Here is a 20116-nt window from a genome sequence, read left to right as displayed (position 1 = left end):
TCTAGTGCTCTCTGATACATTCTATCATGATCTACCACTGCAGCTTGAATTACAAGTACTGATTCCAGCTGTGACTCATTGCAGATTTTAGGAAGTAAAAGGAAATAAACCTGGGCGTCCAGAGATGTGTTGAGCACTAAGCTACAGTTGCCTTTCGAGAAGTCAGTTTCAACACTATCACAGCTGTCATCACTGGAGTGCTGCCATCTGAACAATCATATCAGAGTTGTGCAAAGGTAACTACAAATAGTGTCAGATTTTTATTTGCAGATCAAGATGTGTAGCATTTCCAAGTTCGCAGCATAAAAAGCTCTCATGGCTTCCTTTTAGAGGTCTGATGCGTTCCTGGTATTCAGCAGGATGCTGATATTTGGTAAGAAAGTAATGCTATGATACAGAAAATTAAAGGTTAGGACAGTTCCTTCTGATTGTCTCATATGGCACATGGCTGGACGGTGTTTTGGAAATACTGCCAAATCTCTTGATAGCATGAACACTAGCATATGCCAAACATAACCTGTCTCTGTAGCAGGTCATGCTAAATGAAAAATACTACTGATTTTCACAATTCTGTTCCCTTTTTTTCCCCCCAATAAATGTTCTTCTCAAGAGGACAATAGTGATTTTACTATAGATACTCATGCATATGCAGAATACTGTATTTATGCTAATAAATTTGAATACAAAGCCATCTGTGAGATGATAATCCAAAACAATACATGAGTAAGAAAAGAGAGCCTGGCAGTACATGTAAAGACAGAAGTGAAATTAAATTAAATGAAATGAAAAGACAGGGAAGGAAATATAATGACATGAAGTGAAATTGCAAACCCTCAAAATTCCTAAATGAAGTGAAAACAATTAAATGGAATTGGAATGACAGGAATGACAGGAATGAGAAACTTCACAAAATGATGTATCATTGAAATCTCGAGATTTCATTTCATTAAATTAAGTATTTCCATCTCAGCAGGGTACCAGAATTGTTCTCCTTTCACTTTTTGAATCCAGGCCAGCCACAGTCGGTGGATCTCAGCAGCAGTGACGAGCTGGGTTCAGGTTAGGGCTCAGAGAGCTGCAGAGCCTGCAGCTCCTGGGACTCTGACACTCAAAAGGCAGCGCAAGGGCATCGCGGCAGGGTGGCAGCACTGCTGACTCAGCACTTTTTCGGTCCGTGACACCTATGGAGATGAGGACCTCTGCCACAGTGCCAAGCTGCCATCAGGGTTAGGGTTGGGTTGAGAGAGTAGAAGAGCCGACAGCTCCAGGAATGCCGGGGCTGGGGAAGTCCTGCCAAGCCTGTTCCAGCATGGCTCCACCATCGCTGCCCTTACATCCTTCTGATCTGGACCACCCATGGTGACGGGCACCTCAGCTCCAGCGACCAGGTGCCATCAGGCTTAGAGTTGGGGTTGAGAGAGGAAAAGAGGCTCCAGCTCCAGGAACACTGGGGCTGGAAAACACAGGCTGAGAGGATCATAGCAGAACCACATTTCCGCCTCAATATCTTTCAACATAGGGCTGTGCACAGGGATGGGCACCCCAGCTGCAGCCCCAAGCTTGTTAAAATGTTTGTGTGAAAAAAAGAGAAAATTCTGAAATGAAGTGAAAACAAATAAATGGAATACAATGAAATGAAGTGCAGTGAAGTGAGCCAAAACTTCATTAAATGGTATTGTTTGAAATCTTGCGATTTCATTTCCTTTCATGAAATTAAGGATTTTAATTCCATGGAAAGAAATTAAATGAGAAATCAAGGAATGAAGGGAAATGAAGAAACAGGAAAGGAAATATAATGGCATGAAATAAAATTGAAAAAAAAAGACAATTCTGAAACTAAATGAAAACAATTAATGGAAAAGAAAGTGAAAACAATTGAAGGAAAGGAAGTGCAGTGAAATGGGCTGAAACTTCACAAAATGGTTTTAACTGAAATCTTGAAATTTCATTTCCTTTCATGAAATGAAGAAGTCATGACTGTTTTAAGAGCTTTAAATAAATTCCAAGTCAAACTAAATTTTGTTAGTCAAAATCAAGGCTATCTGTTGTGGCCTTTTGAATGCCAAGTTGAATAAATTCAGGCTTCCATAAAACCCCTCAAAAACGACAGAATGAATGTAAGTTGCCATGTGATTATAACTGTTTCTCCCCCACTCTTTTGAAATAACTTTTGTGTGGTTGAACTACATTCAAAATATTAAAATCAAAAATTAATGGAGAGAGGCTGAACAGCCTGGGATATCTTTTTCAATTATATGAATTTGATTTAGTCAGCCATAAAGATTTAAGTGGATGTTTATAGCTGAAGGAACACATTGGGACAAGAACTTTAAGGGACCCTTTTTTCTCTTTTCAAGATATTTTTTGGTTAACTGGTGTCAGTGGCAAGGTGTAGAAGTCATCAAGCCACCAAGACTCTGGGCACATAGGGAGATAAACTGTCTGGGGCTCACTGATGAATGAGTAAATTATTGTGAAGTGATGTGTAAATGAAGGTGAGGAAGTGACTGAACACAGCAGATATCAGGTTCTTTTTGTATGTTACCTTTAAATGTTTGACCCTCGGACATGTGCAAATAGCTCCTTCTCAAAAAAGCTAAAGCAAGTGCAAAGCATTATGTTTGCGAATCTGACTAATTAAAATAATGTATGGGTCCATGAGCACATTAAGTATATATGTTTTTTTCAGACATATGTCCTCGTTTCTGGAAGGTGTAATTTTGCTGCTCTATTTTACTGAACTATATATTTTTAATTGAGATATTGTTATAGTAAAGGAAAAGTAAGAATAGTATGGAATTTGTAAACAATCCTTCTTCCTATTGACCTTTTTAAAGTACACAGGAAATTGTGGTTGCGATTTAAATGGTTGCAGCTTTTACTACTAACCTGATTCGGAAATCTCTGAAAATCATGACAATTTCATTACACCACGTTGGTAAAAACAACCAGACTACCTTGCATCTCCTTTTCCTCACCTACTGATGAGTACACATCTACAGTGTATAGTCACAACATTTCTAACATATATTTTACTCCCTTTCCATGCTTACCTATTTTAGAAAGTTATTGGTTTGGTGTAAGTTGGTTTCTTTTTTAAACACTTGTGTCTTAACACTCATTATTGAATCCAAAATATACTTCAAAGCATTGTTTTTTGGACAGTCAAGATGATCAGGCTTTAGGAATCCAATACTGCTACTCTAATGCCTTTATCATGTTTCCACACTGCCTGACTTCCTGCTTTTTCTATGAGTAGATATCCTTCCCCTATCATCGGTACTTTCTGAATTTCAGAGGTTAAAATCTGCATTTAGCTTGATGTCTTTCACCCACCTCTGCCTCGGAAAGAGGTGGACTCATAAAGCTGGGAACTTGTGTCTTCTCAAGGTCCTTGAACAAGCTCAGAGACAGGAAGAAAGGGACATATTTTTGTTGTACCTCAAGTGGTATAACAAGACAGAGGAACTTAAAATATTCTGCAACAGACAAAGTAACCCCCAAGCAACACATCCACGCCTGTTGTAGAATTAATTTGTTCCTGAATTTCATATTTGATATTGCTTTTTCTGAAGACCAGTATATGCCACACGTTAGCTGAAGTAACTACTGACCTCATAAGGTGGTCTGGACCTTTTCAGTGCGACAGTTGTATTAATGAAACAAATAATTCTGAAAAATCGTGCACTAGTTGTACTACTGGTTGAAGCACACAAACCAAACCAAGCAGCTGCGGATCTGGCAGGAGAGCAAACCACAATCTGGTGCTGCAGATGAGGGAGATCCATAGCCTTTCAGAAGAAAGTTGCTGCCTTTGTAATGACAGCTGTTGCCCTCTGAGAAGTTGTCCTGGAAGCAGTGTAACAAGGCCTCTCCTCACTCAGATTTGCCTCCCACATCTGCCTCGGTGAATGCTTTCTGTGCCCTGCCTGTCTGCAGGTCCTCCCATTCTGCAGAGCAGTGCTCAGACAGCCCCTCCTGGCCTGGCTCAGCCATGGTGTGGGCAGCAGGAGCAGGGCAGTGACCGTCCCCCTGTGCTGGGCACTGCTGAGGCCACTCCTCCAATGCTGTGCTCAGTTCTGGCCCTCACTGCAAGAAAGACCTTGAGGGGCTGGAGCGTGTCCAGAGAAGGGCAGCGGAGCTGGGGAAGGGTCTGGAGCACAAGTGCTGTGAGGAGCAGCTGAGGGAGCTGGGGGTGTTTATCCTGGAGAAAAGGAGGCTCAGGGGAGACCTCACTGCTCTCTACAACTGCCTGAAAGGAGGGGGCAGCCAGGTGGGGGTCGGCCTCTTCTGCCAGGTAACAAGTGACAGAACAAGAGGACACAGCCTCGAGCTGCATTAGGGCAGGTTTAGGTTGGACATCAGGAAAAGCTCTTCACAGAAAGGGTGATTAGACATTGGAATGGGCAGTCCAGCGAGGTGGTGGAATTGGACGTGGCACTCAGGGCCGTGGTCTGGTTGACATGGTGGTGTTCAGGTACAGGTTGGACTAGATGACCTCAAGAGGTATTTTCCAACCTGATTGATTCTGTGGTTCTGTGACTCCCTCCGCTGTCCCCGCCGCCTCAGCGTCTCTTTTGTCACGCCTGCCTCCCTCTCCCGCAGCGCCCAGACACCCCCCAGGGCATCCCCCGGCTGCCTTTCCCTCGGGACAGAGCCCAGCGAGGGGCTCCTCTGCCTGGGGACGGGCTGAGGAGACCACTGCTGTGGCAGAACACTGCAGCGCAGCCGCGCATCTGTCCCCAGGGAGGGAAAGAGAGCTCTCGGCGGGCCCGGGGCAGGTTCGGCCGTGGGCCGGAGCGGAGGGGAAGCGGCGGCGGCGCGGCCGTGAGGGGGAGCGGGGCCGGGGCGGGGCTTCCAGCGGGGACGGCACAGCTCGCCGGGGCTGGCGGCGGCGCCATTTTGAACTGGCTGAGGGTCGGAGGCGGCGGCTGCCGAGCAGGGCTCCGCGTCCCCCGAGGGAGAACCCGCGAGGAAGGAGCGGATATGGCCGCGAATAGGAACTTGAAGCAAGTGCGGATCGAAAACAGCTCCCCAGCCGCGCCGCTGGGCATGGTGGGGGGTGGCGGCGGCGGCAACCTGAAAGGATTGCGCGGCCTAGAAGCGGAGAGTGAGGCGGCGGCGGCCATGGCTCTGGCGCCGAGCAAAGAAGGTGGCAGAGATGAGGAGCAGGAGGTTGGCTTCACCATCGATATCAAGAGCTTTCTCAAACCTGGCGAGAAGAGCTACACGCAGCGTTGCCGGCTGTTCGTGGGGAATCTGCCTACTGATATCACCGAGGAGGATTTCAAGCGCCTTTTCGAGCGCTACGGGGAGCCCAGCGAGGTCTTCATCAATCGGGACCGTGGCTTTGGCTTCATCCGTCTGGTGAGGATCCGGCCGGGCCCCTGGGGCTGCCCCGTCCCCTGGGGCTCTGTCTGAAAGCGAGAGGCTTCGGTCCCTCGCCCCCCGCCCCCTTCCTCTCCTTTTCGGCCGGTGTAAAAAAAGGCAGCATCTGCCTCTCATTCTTTCTCCTCGCTGCTGGCGCTGGTCCCCCCGCCCCTTCCTTCCTTCTTCCCCCACCCCTGTTCGCCTCTACGTCTGGTCCCAGCCAGACCCCTGTATTCAGACTAGTCCTCCCAGCTTCCGGCGTCTTAAAAGGGTTCATTTTAAAGAATGGACAGGATTGTTTCGAAATACAGCTGCTCGCACATCGTGAAGGCGGAACATAAAATCACGGAATTGAAAAGGTTGCGGACGGCGGGTTGTTTAAATTGCTTGTGCCCAGATAGGACTAGATTTTTAGGAGTGATACAGTATTAACTCGAACACAATTATTATGCTCGAGTTAAGCATGCAAAAAAAGGAATCATCCGGAAAGTTGATGATGCTGTATTTAAATAGTAATTTAGTGTGCGAGATTCGTTTTCACGATTGCTCTGTTTAAAATGCACCGATTTGTATCATTCTGGGAATACCTTTAGAGTGCTTTAGGTATCTAGTTATGATTTTTCCGTGTATTTTAGTGGTTAGGTTTTTTCCCCCGCCTTTTTGGTTGTCATCTTAAAATACGTGTGGTATTCTGCCATGCATCTTTTACCCTGAGAATTCCCCCGCCTGAAATAGCAATTTTATGGAGGAAGTGAGATATATTTATATCTCGTTACTCATTTTTGTGTGTAATAGAGATTAGATCGTTTTTATGTGAACTGCCCTTTCCCATTACGTTTAGGGAATATATATATATATATAAAATAACAGCTTGCCTAGCCTTCTTGAACTCTGAAGAAAGATATAAAGCATTTCCTTAAATGTCAGGAATTGCAAGTATCAGACTTGGAGAAGATTTTTGAAGTGAGAAAAAAGGTAGTTTTCGATTTACACTGTCTCCTGGATGTGGGGGCAGAAAGCCCATTAATGTGAGACGAATGAATATATGAGCAAAGAAGGTAATTTTATCATTTGTTGTTGAAATTTGAATTGGCCGTCCATTGAGAGCAAGTGCGATATTTAAAAACAAAACAAAAACCTAACTCAAAACACCTGAGATCCTCGAGTGTAATGTCTGAATACCATTTCCTGCTGTGAGGAGCTGGGTATGCAGAATATAAACATGAATAGGGAAACGTGAAAAGCATAAAGTTTTCAACTCTACTCAAAACCTTTATAGAGCAGCACCATCGTAATAAGAATTTGTTAAGTTAATGTGCAACAAGAAATTTGTGCCTGCGTTGTTTTTGAGAATAAGCCATAAGGGGTAATGAATGGGGTTTTTTCCCATCAGAGGACAGATACTTTGATTTGTTAGTTGGGTTTTTATTGTTGGTTTGGTTTTTTTGATTGGGGGGGGGGCAAAATGTTGAATGATCCCGGTGCCAATATGCTCAAGTGAAGGAAAACAACTTTGCTTCTTTTTTTTGGGGGGGGGGAGGGGTACACAAAAGTGATTTTTTTGCCTTTGAAAATAAAAGATATAAAATATTTTATATCTTTATAAAGGAATCTAGGACCCTGGCTGAAATCGCAAAGGCAGAACTTGATGGTACTATTTTGAAGAGCAGACCACTTCGAATTCGATTTGCTACCCATGGAGCTGCGTTAACTGTGAAGAATCTGTCCCCCGTGGTTTCCAACGAGCTGCTGGAACAGGCGTTCTCGCAGTTCGGGCCGGTGGAAAGAGCGGTGGTTGTAGTGGACGATCGTGGCAGAGCTACGGGGAAAGGTTTTGTAGAGTTTGCAGCAAAACCTCCAGCACGGAAAGCTCTAGAAAGATGCAGCGATGGAGCGTTCTTGCTTACAACGTAAGTTCACAGGTTTTTGTTTGAATTTCTGATTAGATCTTCCTGATGTGAGCAAAAATGACATTAATTGTATTCCCTAGTTCTTACTTTGTTTTCAAATTCTGAAAATCATGGGGTTGGAAATTAAAGTGTTTTGCATTAATACCTCTTGATTTTTTTAAAAGAAAACCGTCTTTCTCTACTTACCGTTTGTAGGATTTCTTATTACCATCTGAGACTTTGAGAGCAAAATTCTGAGTTTTTTCCTTCTTCATATGCAATATTACTCTTCCTTCCCTATATAATAAGGCATTTTCTGTTGAGACTTGATTTTCATTGGTTGCACTCTTCCTGATCCCAGTATCAAAGTGACAAAATAATATTCCTTTGTTTCTTAACAAAGCAGTTCATGACATTGCTGATATTTCTGTAAACTAAAGAAAGTGTTTGTATCTCAGAAATTGCCCGTGGCTTGTAAGGCCGGGATTTTCCCGCTGTTTCAAAATGAAGACTGAGATTCTGAAGAGGTTTACACTAGTGATGTGTGGAAAACAATCTATTTCAAGGACAGGCAAGCTTGCAAATAGCAGCACTTCTCTTGCATCTCATATTTCTGTACTTGCCAAAGAGAGTTGTTAACTGCTGCACTTTACACAGTCACAGGTGACATTTTGAAATGCTTTCCTAAAAACTGCATGAAATGATACATGTGTTCTTTTTATGTGCTCGAGAGCTTCATGATACTTCATGAGCTTCGTGTGCTTGCTACAAAGCCAAGAGAAAAGCATTCGTTTGTGTGCGGTCCATTGCAGTCTATTCAAGCGCTGGAGGGCGCTTGCTAGTGTCAGGTCCAGCAGAGAGTGAGGCAGGAGAAAATGTTGCCAGCAGGAGTTGGCAGGTGAGTAGGGGTCTGGAACTCCAAATCTTCTGTGCTACTGAACTGATTTGATGGCTACATAGTAAATTTAGTCTGAATACATCTTGACTGTTACCAGGAGGTGCCAGCAATTTGTTCGTATTTCCTGGGTTTTCTTGGCATTCCATTCAATTGAATGGAAGTGTGGTGAGCCAAACAAGGGAAGTAATGTAGTTCAGTGTTACATGAGAGCTGTTCTTGGCATGAGAGATGTGGCAGGGAAAAAGAAGCTGGGATATGAGGGGAGAGTATTCTTGTTTTTCCAGCTGGATAGATCAGTTGAATTGAAATGACCGTGGCCTGAGTGAATAAACAGCACTTGGTAGTTTTCTTGCTTAGGTGACCTGTTCCCGAATGCACAGTTTCAAAGATGATTAGCATGAATCTGCTGCCATCTACTTTGATGTTTTGCTTCAGAGTCTAAAGTTTTACTTTTTTAAACTGAAAACTCTTTGCCTGATCAGAACATCTTTCAGTTGCTGTTTAAATGTATCAAAACTCAACATTCAAAACATTAGTTTTAACACTGGTGTTTTACATCGTAACATGTTAACACCACACTTCCCTTGCATTTAAATAGCAGAACTGCCAGCAATTGCCATGCAGATTGCATCAGAAAAAACAGTTGCTAAGTTGTGCCCTGTGATTCTGGACTTCATCTTTTTAATCTGAACTTGATGCTCAGAGTAAAATATATTGGGTTGGTCTTTGGTTTGGTTTGGTTTTGGTGGTGTTTTTTGGTTTTTTTTTCCCTAGTGAGGGACATGTGCAGTAGGGGAAGATCTGCCAAGTGAAATAATGGCATGGAACACAATAAATGAGTGCTGGTGTTAAGAAACTGTATCTCTAGTGCTCTGTGTTTTGTAAGCTCTGCTCCCAAAACTGATGCAAAGAGCTTTTTACACAATTCAGAGTTCTTACTGCTCTCTTTAGCAGTACTGGCTCATGCTTGCTTCTGGTTACTACAGATCAAGGAAGCTGTTTTCAGAGATAAATTTGAATTCAGATTTGTGAGTGTATGGTTATTCAAATAATGGATTTTAAATAACTTATACAGAAATGTTTTTCTAATTGTCACTGTAATATTAATACCGAATTATCAAGCTGTTTTCAATTGTAGAGTAACTTGCAAAACTAAGTTCTAAAGTCAGAAATATGAATAGGTTGTGCTGCTCTGTTTTGGGTTTGTTGTTTTCCCAGTACAATCATGGCCTCTGTGGTGCCTCACTGATAAAAACAGAAAGGTAGCTCCTTCCTAAATATTTTATAATTATTGGTAGATGGTTTTGGTATTTTAAAAAAGCAAACACAACTCCATCAAGTAAGCTGTGATTTCTAGGCAGAATAGCTGGATTTGGGCATAGAAACTATTACTTTCCAAAAGTAGTTCTTAAGATTGGGATTCATTGAAATCTGTGGTTTAAGACAAGACACAGGAATTACATGTTAGCTTTCTGGAGTATTTTTTCAAAATGCTGAAATAAGTTGTAACTTCTTCATTAATGATTCAGTTATTAAATTGAAAATGTTTTCCAGAACACCTCGACCTGTTGTTGTAGAACCAATGGAGCAATTTGATGATGAGGATGGACTCCCTGAGAAGCTAATGCAAAAAACACAACAGTACCACAAGTAAGTTTTGCTTAACGTTTTTTAATAAAGCATGATTTGTGTACTGTTACCTTTGTAAACATACAGTAATTTTTACTTTTGAGTTTGTGTAGTGCTTTTGTATGTTGTGCTGTTTTGTGTCAAAGCATTAAACAGGGCCTTCCCAAATTTTCTAATGGTAGTGAAATTCAGACTTGGCTCATTGGTTTAACATCCAGTGCAGTTACTACTGTAGTAAGAGATTCTTGGCCTACACTGCAGTCAGTGGGAGCTTGTTGCCAGCAGACTATAGTCTTTTATGGATTAGGGTGTGGCCCCATCCTGCAGAGATTTTGAATACCAGCAGATCTTTGTGTTCTCTGAGTAGCCTCTTAATTGTTTGCAGCCTCCCTGGCGTGTAAATCTTTGCAGCTTCCACAGTTCAGGTAAAACTTTAAACATGACATGAGAAAGTGAATCTCAGTCATGAGATAGAAGTCCCCTATTCTGAAAATACTAAGTTGTGATATTGTAATTTGCCATTCATGTTGCTTGAATCTAAAATGTTTATTTTGGTAGACTGTAGAACACCATTTCTTAAAAATTTGTCACTGTAAGGTACAATATTAGTGTCAAAATGGGAAATTTGGGCTCATTTTAATGGTTACAGATTCTGGCTGATATTCTGGGCTGTCTAGTCAGCATTGATATTTATTTAAACAATAATGGTTTAGTGAATTGACTGCTTGATTTAGAAGGCTGAACACTGTTAATCTAGTGTTGCAGCTTAGTGTTTTGTACTGATGTCAATACAAATTTTTATCTTAAAATTAAATAAATTGAATCTTTATTTAGGCAATTTTTTGGAAAATTCTTTTTTTACTTGTCTTAACATGTGATTTAAGCTCTGTGTGGTTTAGAATGTAGTCATCTGACCTGTAGTTATCTGGTTGATAAAAAGTGAGATCTCCTTGAAGTGATTGTTTCGACGTTCTCTGGCTGTAACAGCTGTTGATCTAAATGTGTCCTTCTGTCCATTTTTACTGCAAACCCTTTCTTAGGGAAAGAGAGCAGCCCCCACGCTTTGCTCAGCCTGGAACGTTTGAGTTTGAGTACGCGTCACGGTGGAAGGCTCTGGATGAGATGGAAAAGCAGCAGCGGGAACAGGTTGACAGGAACATTAGAGAAGCCAAAGAGAAACTTGAGGCAGAAATGGAAGCAGCTAGACATGAACATCAGCTAATGCTGATGAGGCAAGGTAAAACCAGATAATCTACTAGTATTCAATTTGTTTCCTCACAGATATATATTTTTCTTGTATAGCATATTGGGCTGTATACTTGGACATTTTGCTGGTCACCGTTTAATTAAATGCATTGAACTGAGAAAAAGAAAGGAATACTTCTCCATGCACGTATTCCTTGATGATTTGCAGAAATTAATTAAGAATCTGATAAATTCTTAATTAATTAAGAATCTGATAAAGAGGTGATTGTTCAAGTCTTCTTCACTTGCTACATTTGACTTCAGGAAAAAGTTTACTTAGCCTGTTTTTCCTGAATACACACATGTGCTCCCAGTGTGGAGCCATGCTGTTTTTATAATCTCTTGTAGAGAGCATAAGGTCTTAGGCAGAAGATAATAACATAACCAATAGAAGGTCCTTTACAGAGTGTAATAACATAGAAAACTGTTTTGAAATGCTGCAGCACCTGAAATGACTGACAACTGTTTCTTGGTTTATTTTCCAAGAAAAACTGTTGAAGCTTAAAGTTTCCTTGTAAGCGCAGTTGTATATTAGAGGTGAGGAATGTGCATGTTAATGTGATCCAAGAATGCTGCTGACAGTACACAGTACAGCCCTCCCCTGGCAGTTAGACACACATTTTAATTTGGTGTGTATGCGTGACTGAGATTTGTAAAGATGGTTCAGTGCTTAAGGTGCAAGTTGGATAAATCTACTGTTGGTTTATCTAACTGTTAATATTTAACAGTGCTAATAATCCAGTCCCAGAACTCATGCTCTTTAATTTGCTTGGAATTTATTCACCTGTTGCCTGTACTTGAGGCCAAGATTAGAGATTACTTTGTTTTAAATCAGTGTCTTAATTACATGTTAAACAGGGACAAGATTATAGTGGCCTCTTCATTAACATAGAAAAGCACTTCATGGGAAAACATGGGAAAACATCTTTGGTGTGTTTTTGGATATTAGGGTTTCTTTTAAGGACAACACAAAGGAAAAGATATTCAGCTTTTTGAATCTTTGTTAAATGCTAGTTTTATATGAAAAGAGAGAATTATTCCTTCCATTAAATTTCGTATGAAGCATGAATGCATGTGGTGCTACTATTGCAGTGAGAAAATGTGGGGTTTTTTAGTGGAGGAGGAGGGCTTTTCCCTCTCACACTTTGGTTAGCAGAGTAACAGATCTTTGGTACCAGATAACTTAGAATTTTGTGAAGATAGTAAGGTTTTTTCTTAGTTACCTGCTAACATTTAATTTTCAGAGCTCTAGGGATTAGTACATATTCCTTCTGTTTTAGTGTTCTCAATTCTTTAGCTTTAGTATGCACGAAAATAAGGTGGTTTTTTATTTGTATTTATTTTTGAAGATTAGCTTTCTCTTGTTGCTCTGAACAGTGTGGGTCTAAGTTCATGCCAAGCCAGGAATATTGATTATATTAATGAGATTGCATCACAGGATTCTTAAGAAAGACGCAATGAAGTTTCTAAGGCATCAGAACCTACAATTAATACTTCTGTATCCCTGGTGCACAAAGTCAAATTTAGAGATGTATTAAAGCAGTCATTATGAAATATGAAGTAGCATATAAAATGTCATGTTTTAGTTGTGTAGGAGTTAAAAAGAAGACAGGAATTCTACTGGTTCATGTACTCCAGCAGGTGAAGCTTGTGTTGAAACTGCTCCAGGAGAGCTAGTAGGACTGGAACTCCAGAGCATGTTGGTTTGAGTACTCAGGTTTCTGTGCTGTGGTATGAATTCTGAAGGTAGATTTTGTTCTTTTGATATGTGTAATTTTTCACTTCTTAGTGTCATATTTTGACAGACTGAGTCAGAAGTAATTTGTAGAGCAGAATATGTGTTTCCATGTGTAAGTAAATTGCATGGTATTTTTGATCTATGTACTGCTGGTGTGCATCAAACGTTTGTAAATATTCTCTCATAATGATGGTTAAATAGATTACGAAAATACTGGAAAATGTGACTGAGTTTAACCAGAAGCTAATTTTTTATCAATTATATGGAAACTTGGCATTTATTTTCCATCTTCAGAACCTGAAAAATCGACAGCTTACCAGTCTTTGTGGGGTTGATATTCCAGTTTGTAGGATTAATAGCTGAGGTGAGAGAACACCTTCACCTTCTGTTCTGCTATGTAGAAGGTTAAAGGAAAAATGAAGACCTTGCCCTTTTGTAAGCACAAGAAAGTGCAGAGGCTAATGATAATGCTCTCTGTTCTCTTTTTTTTTCTACCAAAGCTGCTTTAGTGCAGATGTTTTCTGTTCAGAGAAGGCCTGTCCATCAAGAATTACTGTCATTACAGATGTTTTAGTATGAATGGCTCTTGTTCAGAGTTTGAACCTCCTATGTCTGTTTTCACCTGGCCCAGTCAGGCTTTCTGCCAAGATTTGGCAGTTGTCAAATGGTATTGAGTCATGATTTGCTATGTGGAACTTCTAACATACTAACAATTTCAGGAAAGGCAATAACCTATGCTGTGGAGAAAAATTAGGAGAACACTGAGAAAAGTAGAGTGCTACGCTTAACAACAAAGGACAGTAAATGGTAGTGGTAGAGGGAAAGGAGGAAATCTTGTGCCTGTGTGCACAAGAAATAGGGAATGCTGTATAAAATTGAAAGAACAAAGAACTGAAAAGGAAACATCTTTTCCCACAGTGGACAGTGTTGTGTACAGAATGGGTTAGTTTTTGATTTCAGTAATGAGTGAAGCAAACTAAAGGTTCATTTTAAAAGTACACTTGTACTCTGAAATAACCTAAAGGTTGTTTAAAAGCAAAAATAGCGTGCTTGTGATCACTGCCCAGTGATCAAGATAGCAGTGGCTGGGCCTTCTATGGCAGCATATTTGGAAAGAAGCAGCCCTCAGGCTTTATGATTTGAGTGAATCTTCAATGTAGTCCTATTCTATTAAAGAGTGAAATGTTTCAATTTTGCAGAAGAGCATGGAAAAGCAATCCTGTAAAATGTGCTTGAAAAAGCACTTCTAATGTCAGTAGAGATGTTGTGAGAGTAAATATCTGGTAATCATCTTTGTTCAAAAAGAAAACAAATACATTATATTGTGGCAGAATGTACTGGCCGTTGTAGTTTTTGGGCATTAAAGTAAAATTTGAAGTTGTAATAATTTATGCTGATGCAAGTTCGAGGAAACTGATTTGCATAACTAAAAAAATATTTTAATTAGTATAGTTTAGAAATGCATAGAGAAAATGTGCAGAACAGTTGAATGAAAGCATAAAAGGCACGTAATGGGCGGTGTGCTAAAATGTTACTTGTCATTTCTATAAATAGTGTCATGTGGCCAATATCCTATGTAGTTAAAAAATAAAAACCTGCTTTCTAACAAATGGTAAAATTGTTATTCATTGGAGAAAGCATCATTTTCCAGGCAGCAATAATGTGACTGGTCAGCAAAAGTAATGACTGTGAGTTATGCCCTGCTTTTTAAAGGCATTTTAAGTGCTGCTTGGGAGGCTATGGCTGTGCCTTTTTTGTGCGGTTACAAAACTAGTCATTTGTAAGTTGCAGTAAGCAGAGTCATGGTAGATCTTCATGGAGGTCCAGACTTTCATGCACGTGAGGTTCCTACAATTTTTCCTTTTCTGCAGTAGGTAGTGAAGAGCATAAAAGTCCATAAACATTGTCATGGTTTTAGTGGTGTGACTTCAGCAGTAATGCAGCTTTGTGAGAAAATTGATGCCCTGTCCTAGATGTAAAAGCAGGATGTGATTTAAGGGATTGAGAGAGTTTTTATCCTTTTCTTTGAGAACTTAAAATTTCTGTTTCTGTAACCTGCTCTGGGAGCTTTGCCCATTTTGTACCTTTCTGTGTTTGTAAGCCACGGATCCAGTGTCTTTTCAAGTACGAGACATAGTTTTATGGAAAGAGATGAGTAAAATGCATTGAAAATTTTGTTTAAAAAATTGAATGTTAGAACTGTAATTTGACAGTAATACCAATTTTTGTGTTGCGACATTATTGGTTGACAGCTTTTATATTTAAATATGCTTTTACTCCTGTTAGATCTCATGCGTCGTCAAGAAGAGTTGAGGCGCTTGGAAGAGCTTCGAAACCAAGAACTTCAAAAACGCAAGCAGATACAGCTGAGGTATTTTGTCTTTACTGTGCAGTGGTGTGGCGTGCAGCCAGTACAGGCCTGCGGGAATTTAGATTTTTTAGCTGAACTTGCTGCTCAAAAGCATAATGCGTGATGTTTCTGACAATATAATGCTAATATGAAAGATTGGTCTCAAGTGTTGCGTGATTTTTTTCACTTATTTCAGCTCTACGAGTTTTGTTGTAAATTTCTGAGATTTCTAAATAGCGTAGAAATGTCTTAGCCTACTTTTTTGTTTCGTATTTGTTAAAGCATTGCTGTACTAGGAACACGCTTCTGGATTTTATGGGCAGGTGATCTGCATATAGAATCACAGCATTGCAATCTTATAGTCTGGCATGGGACTTTGGAAGTTATTTTCACTTGATATTCTAGTAGGGTGAGAACAATTTTTCTTTCAGGATTTGATTAATGCAAATCATTGTTTTAATGCCTCTTCTAAAGTTTAAGAAAATAGACATAGCCTCGTATTCATTTATACTTTTTGTGTTAAATATCACAATAAATGTCAATAAGATAAAAAGAACAGCACAAACACACCTCAGATTTAAAAATGTGTCTTTTGGCACTGTTGAAATGTTTTAATCCATAGTGACTTTTTAAAAACTGTGGAAGAGTAGGTATAGAATGTATTGTATTTCAGTTAAAAAAACCCAAAAAAACAAAAAAACCAAAACAGTACTCAAACCCATCAAGTTGAGTAGATTAGTGCCTTACACTATGTAAAACTAATTAATGACCAGTTTTGTTTATATGCTTGATCTTACCTCTGAGACTGAGTGTAAGCCAGAACAGGTCAAGAGACTAAGCTGACATAATTTTGAAAAATATCCTAGACATGAAGAAGAACACAGACGCCGTGAAGAAGAGATGCTACGCCAGAGGGAACAGGAGGAATTACGACGACAGCAGGAGGGAGGATTTAAGCCAAATTTCATGGACAATGTAAGTACAATTCTATGATGAAAGTCCAAATTGCAAAAGAATTCTTTCATTATACTATTTTTGTACTAGTTGTTGAGCTGCCATCTTCTTGTTGGCTATTTTTGCTTCAGTATTTCCTTGTTCTCCTGAGTGAATTGCTACATATTCAGAAGTGTAGTTTCTCTTTCGTATGATGACATCACTGCTATTTTTTCCTACAAGCTAATGATGTAATGCTTCCATTAAAGGAAGGTGTTCAGATACTAATTTTTTTGACCTGGGAATTGAAATGTTTCAGTAAAATAATTTTTCTAAGTCAGACGTGAAAGGAATCACACATCCTGATGTGCCCTACACTGCCTGAAGGTTAAATTTTCAACCAGTTCATGCTGCTAAGCTTGTTTGAATTAGTCATTTTGGTTTATGCCTAACTTACTAAGAAAGTTTTCAGAAACAAAAAGGGCAATGTTAATTTCATATGGAGCCTAAAATCACTCTCTCTTTTGACCCTGTGTAAAACTAGATGAGGAGAACATCCAAATCATTACTTAAGGAGACTGAAAGATTGTAAAGGTGAGGGAAAATTTGTCCTCTGGTGTAATCTGTATATTATTTGTATTAGTAATTGAGGTGTGCTCTGCCTCTGAAGACTCATCCTTGCAGGACTAACAAAATGGTGCTGTCAGAGGAGTCAGCTTCTAAATTTTTTTGGCCAAAGGGTATGACTTTTTTTCTACCAACCAGCTTAGTTCAGTGCATGCAAAGTGTGGTGCAAATGCTTTATTTTTTCCTGAGTAGGATACCTTTTACTATTACAGCTATTCCTAGTGAGGAAATAATGAATAAACAATTCACACAATGCTCTTTTACATTATTAAAACAGCTGTAGTCTGCAGGAGGGGATTTTGCTCCCCTTCACAGATGCAACTTCACACATCAATCAGAACTGATCTGCTGGTTTCTCAGCTACTTCCAGTGAAAGAAAAAACCTATTTTGCATTCTATACCATGAATTTTCTGTAGGGTTGGGAAGAATTTATCATGTATGGTCTGAGACATCCTGAGAGATGTTAGAAAATAAATTATTTCCTGTTCTCAGCAGGACATTTTTCCCCTCATCTGCCCCTTAGTGTTTTTAGTAAAGATGGGGAGGAAATTAAATCGTTGCTTTGATTTTACTAACAGGTATAATTTGTTTTTGCTGACTGTGTTTTGAGGCACTCGCATCCAGAGGCAGATGGTAATTTATTACCATATATTCTCACTCTAAAAGAAAACTGCTTTCAGCACATCTTTTCTTCAGGGTAATGAAGACCGAGAATTCAGAACTCATACTATCCTTTAGTGTGTTCCAAATATTATTAAACATAATTGAGCAAATAGCATGTAGCAGTCGTCTGATGTAATTTAGAAGTACTAGTTACTGATGACTTACGTAGTGCCAAATGTAAAATTTCATATCACTGTAACATCTTAATGTAGCATCTTTTTGGGGTTGCCTGACTTTCTGACCTGTAAGCTGCTTGTCAGAACCTCCTGGCTCCTCCGTGAGACCCGTGCTGCTGCTGCACAGAGCTGCAGTAACGGGAAGCTGCGAAGCCACAGCCCTGGCATGGCAGGAGCTCCCTCAGATTCCACTGCTGTTAGGAGGTGGTAGCCTGTAATCTGCATCTTAGAGTGGGGAAAACTAGGTAATGTTGACCCTCACAGCCTCTGCTGATTTATTTTACATCTGTCTTGAGATAATAGTATTTGGTCTCTGTGCTTAAATTGCTTACCACAGTTTGTCCATCCTTGTTGCTTATCTACATTTTTAAATTCCAAACCCTATATGAATAGAAACTGTTAAAGTTGGTGTGCTGGACTTGGCAAAAACGTAGGGGAAGAAGGGTGGTTCAAATGGAAGGCACTTACATCACTATACATAATTTTATGACGTTTATACATCAAATTTTTTTGGGGGGAAAGGTAAAATGTGGAAGACTGCTTTGGAAGAGTGTACCTTTCCCACTCGTGCATTACTGAAATTGTGTGTTCATCTGGACCTAGCTAATACACTGCAAAAATAGAGAGATGTAGTTTTACAGTAACAGTCCTGAGTACAGGTGTTTTTTAAATATCATTGAAATTAAAGTGGCATATACAATAATACATTAAAAAATGTATTCTGTAGACTATAACATTCTGGTTATGGCTTGGCTTGGGTTTTACTTCTAATGCTCTTTAAACTTTAAAAGAGAAAAATTTGAAACAAAATGGCAACTGGTGTGTTTCTTTAGCAACAGTTTCTAATCAGGGCAGCTGTGTGACTAAGCATGCCTATCACTTTATAGATCCTTGTTATAAAATGTTTTTAGATAACTGTAGTTATGTAGTATGAATGGGAATTGAAAAAGCCTTTGCATTTTGCAGCAGGGAAAAACTGCAAACCTTTTCTGGAGATAGCAAAATGACACATGAAATCTGATTTCAACTTAGAATTTCTTACACAACTCCTTTGTTTTTATTAATACTTGTTTACTGTGAACAGATTCCATCTTGCACTCACTTCTGCTCTCAGATTACCACCGTACATGTACTGAGAAAGTTATTCTCTATTTTCAGAGAAAAAGTTGACTCTTGGTGAGAACTGCATTTTTTGATACAGTTGTATAGTTTTTTACCATATCGAGTCTTGATAAACTCTTCTGGCATTATACTTATGACATGTTAAAGTCTTCTGCCAACAATGTATTTTGTAGGACAATAATAATTGTTTCTAATCCTTTTTTTTGTTTCTTAAAAGCTTTGAAAAGTAAGCTTCCTTCACTTATATCCTATCACTTTTTACTGGTCAGTCTAAAACAGGAAGATAAATGGTAAGTGCAATGGCAATTGCAGAATTGCCATTTCATGTAAAGCTGCAGTATTAGGCTTTCCCATTGAAAGTTTCTATCTGTGTCTTTTTCCTAAATCATTAAACGTGCATCTTTTAAAAATACAACTACTTTTGAAAAACATCTTGTAAGTAACTTGAGTGCAGGTAGCTGTTACTTGATTTTGTTACAGACAATAAAAATATTTTCTATGAGAGGATTTATTTTTCTGAAGTATTCTTGTTGCTGGTGATGATGAACATTAGAAATTTGATTGCATTGATTGTTAATCTAATGGGCAGCCTGATGATGCCTAAACAATTCATTAATCCAGTGTGATTCTAGTAGATAAATTACTAATAAACACTTCCATATTGATTAGGGTTTTCCCCTTCATTTCTAATAGTCAGTTAATTGAAATGTGCTGTTATAGCTCAATAATTTATATGCATTCTGATTTCAGAGTAGCTTGATTGGGAAACTAGTTTTCCAGTAGTGTTTTGTGAAGTTTTATTCTGAAAGAGGAACTTGCTGATGGTGATTTATTTTGCAACAGCACAAATATTTTCTAAAAAGAAAATACTTCTGAGTGCCAGTAATACATTAATTACTCAAACATGCAATGGTTATTACCCAGTTATGGATGGCTTGCTTGGATTGTTGAATCTCAATCCAGAGCCATTGTATAAAATAATTCCAGTTCCAAGACTTGCTTTTATTTGCGTCACCAACTTAGTGGTTTGGATTTACTGTATTAAAATAGTTTTTATGTGTCTAAAACAGAGACCAAAGTATGGAGGAGTTGTAGTCATAGTTTTGTGTGCACAGATTTACTTCTGTTGTAACACTCTGAAATAGTGTTAGGTGGGTATTGTACTTAGTGCAACAATAGCTGCAATACCAGCCTAAAACTTACAGCTCTTCTTACTGATAGTTTAAAGAGGAAATTGAGATTATTGGACATCCTTGCCCACTTCCCTCCAAGGAAAACCTCTTTTTGAATGTGTAAGGGACTGTTCCTTGAGAATTCATCAGTTTCAATTTCGGAATGCTTGCTGTTTTGTCATGTAAGACTTTGTATATTTAATACTTTTCTTTTTAATCTCATAGTCTTTTCAGGAATTATTTCTAGACATTGTTCTGCTTTCCTGTAGTTTTTCTTGCAGAAGCACTGCTCTCAAGTATGTT

The 20116-nt window shown here is 39.4% G+C and overlaps 1 protein-coding gene across 4 annotated transcripts in view; it reads left to right on the top strand.

Annotated features, from left to right (window-relative positions):
* Nucleotides 1-2718: 2718 nt before the first annotated feature.
* The window catches only part of PSPC1 (paraspeckle component 1), a 63428-nt gene continuing 46030 nt past the window's right edge, over nt 2719-20116 (top strand). Inside the window, exons 1-6 of one of the 4 annotated variants that reach the window (XR_010080008.1) lie at nt 2719-5367; nt 6979-7280; nt 9712-9807; nt 10827-11023; nt 15056-15140; nt 15986-16094. Coding sequence is in view for 1 of the 4 variants with exons in the window: in XM_063394620.1 (XP_063250690.1) it covers nt 4987-5367; nt 6979-7280; nt 9712-9807; nt 10827-11023; nt 15056-15140; nt 15986-16094 (1170 nt within the window). In the remaining 3 variants the exon portion in view is untranslated. The remainder of the gene's footprint in view (nt 5368-6978; nt 7281-9711; nt 9808-10826; nt 11024-15055; nt 15141-15985; nt 16095-20116) is intronic. The other 3 variants (XR_010080007.1, XM_063394620.1, XR_010080009.1) reach the window with 3 other exon arrangements.

The sequence above is a fragment of the Prinia subflava genome, chromosome 3, assembly GCF_021018805.1.
Source record: "Prinia subflava isolate CZ2003 ecotype Zambia chromosome 3, Cam_Psub_1.2, whole genome shotgun sequence".
Classification (NCBI taxonomy): Eukaryota; Metazoa; Chordata; class Aves; order Passeriformes; family Cisticolidae; genus Prinia; species Prinia subflava.
Note: the sequence above shows the minus strand (reverse complement) of the source record. Positions and strands in the feature narration are given on the sequence as shown.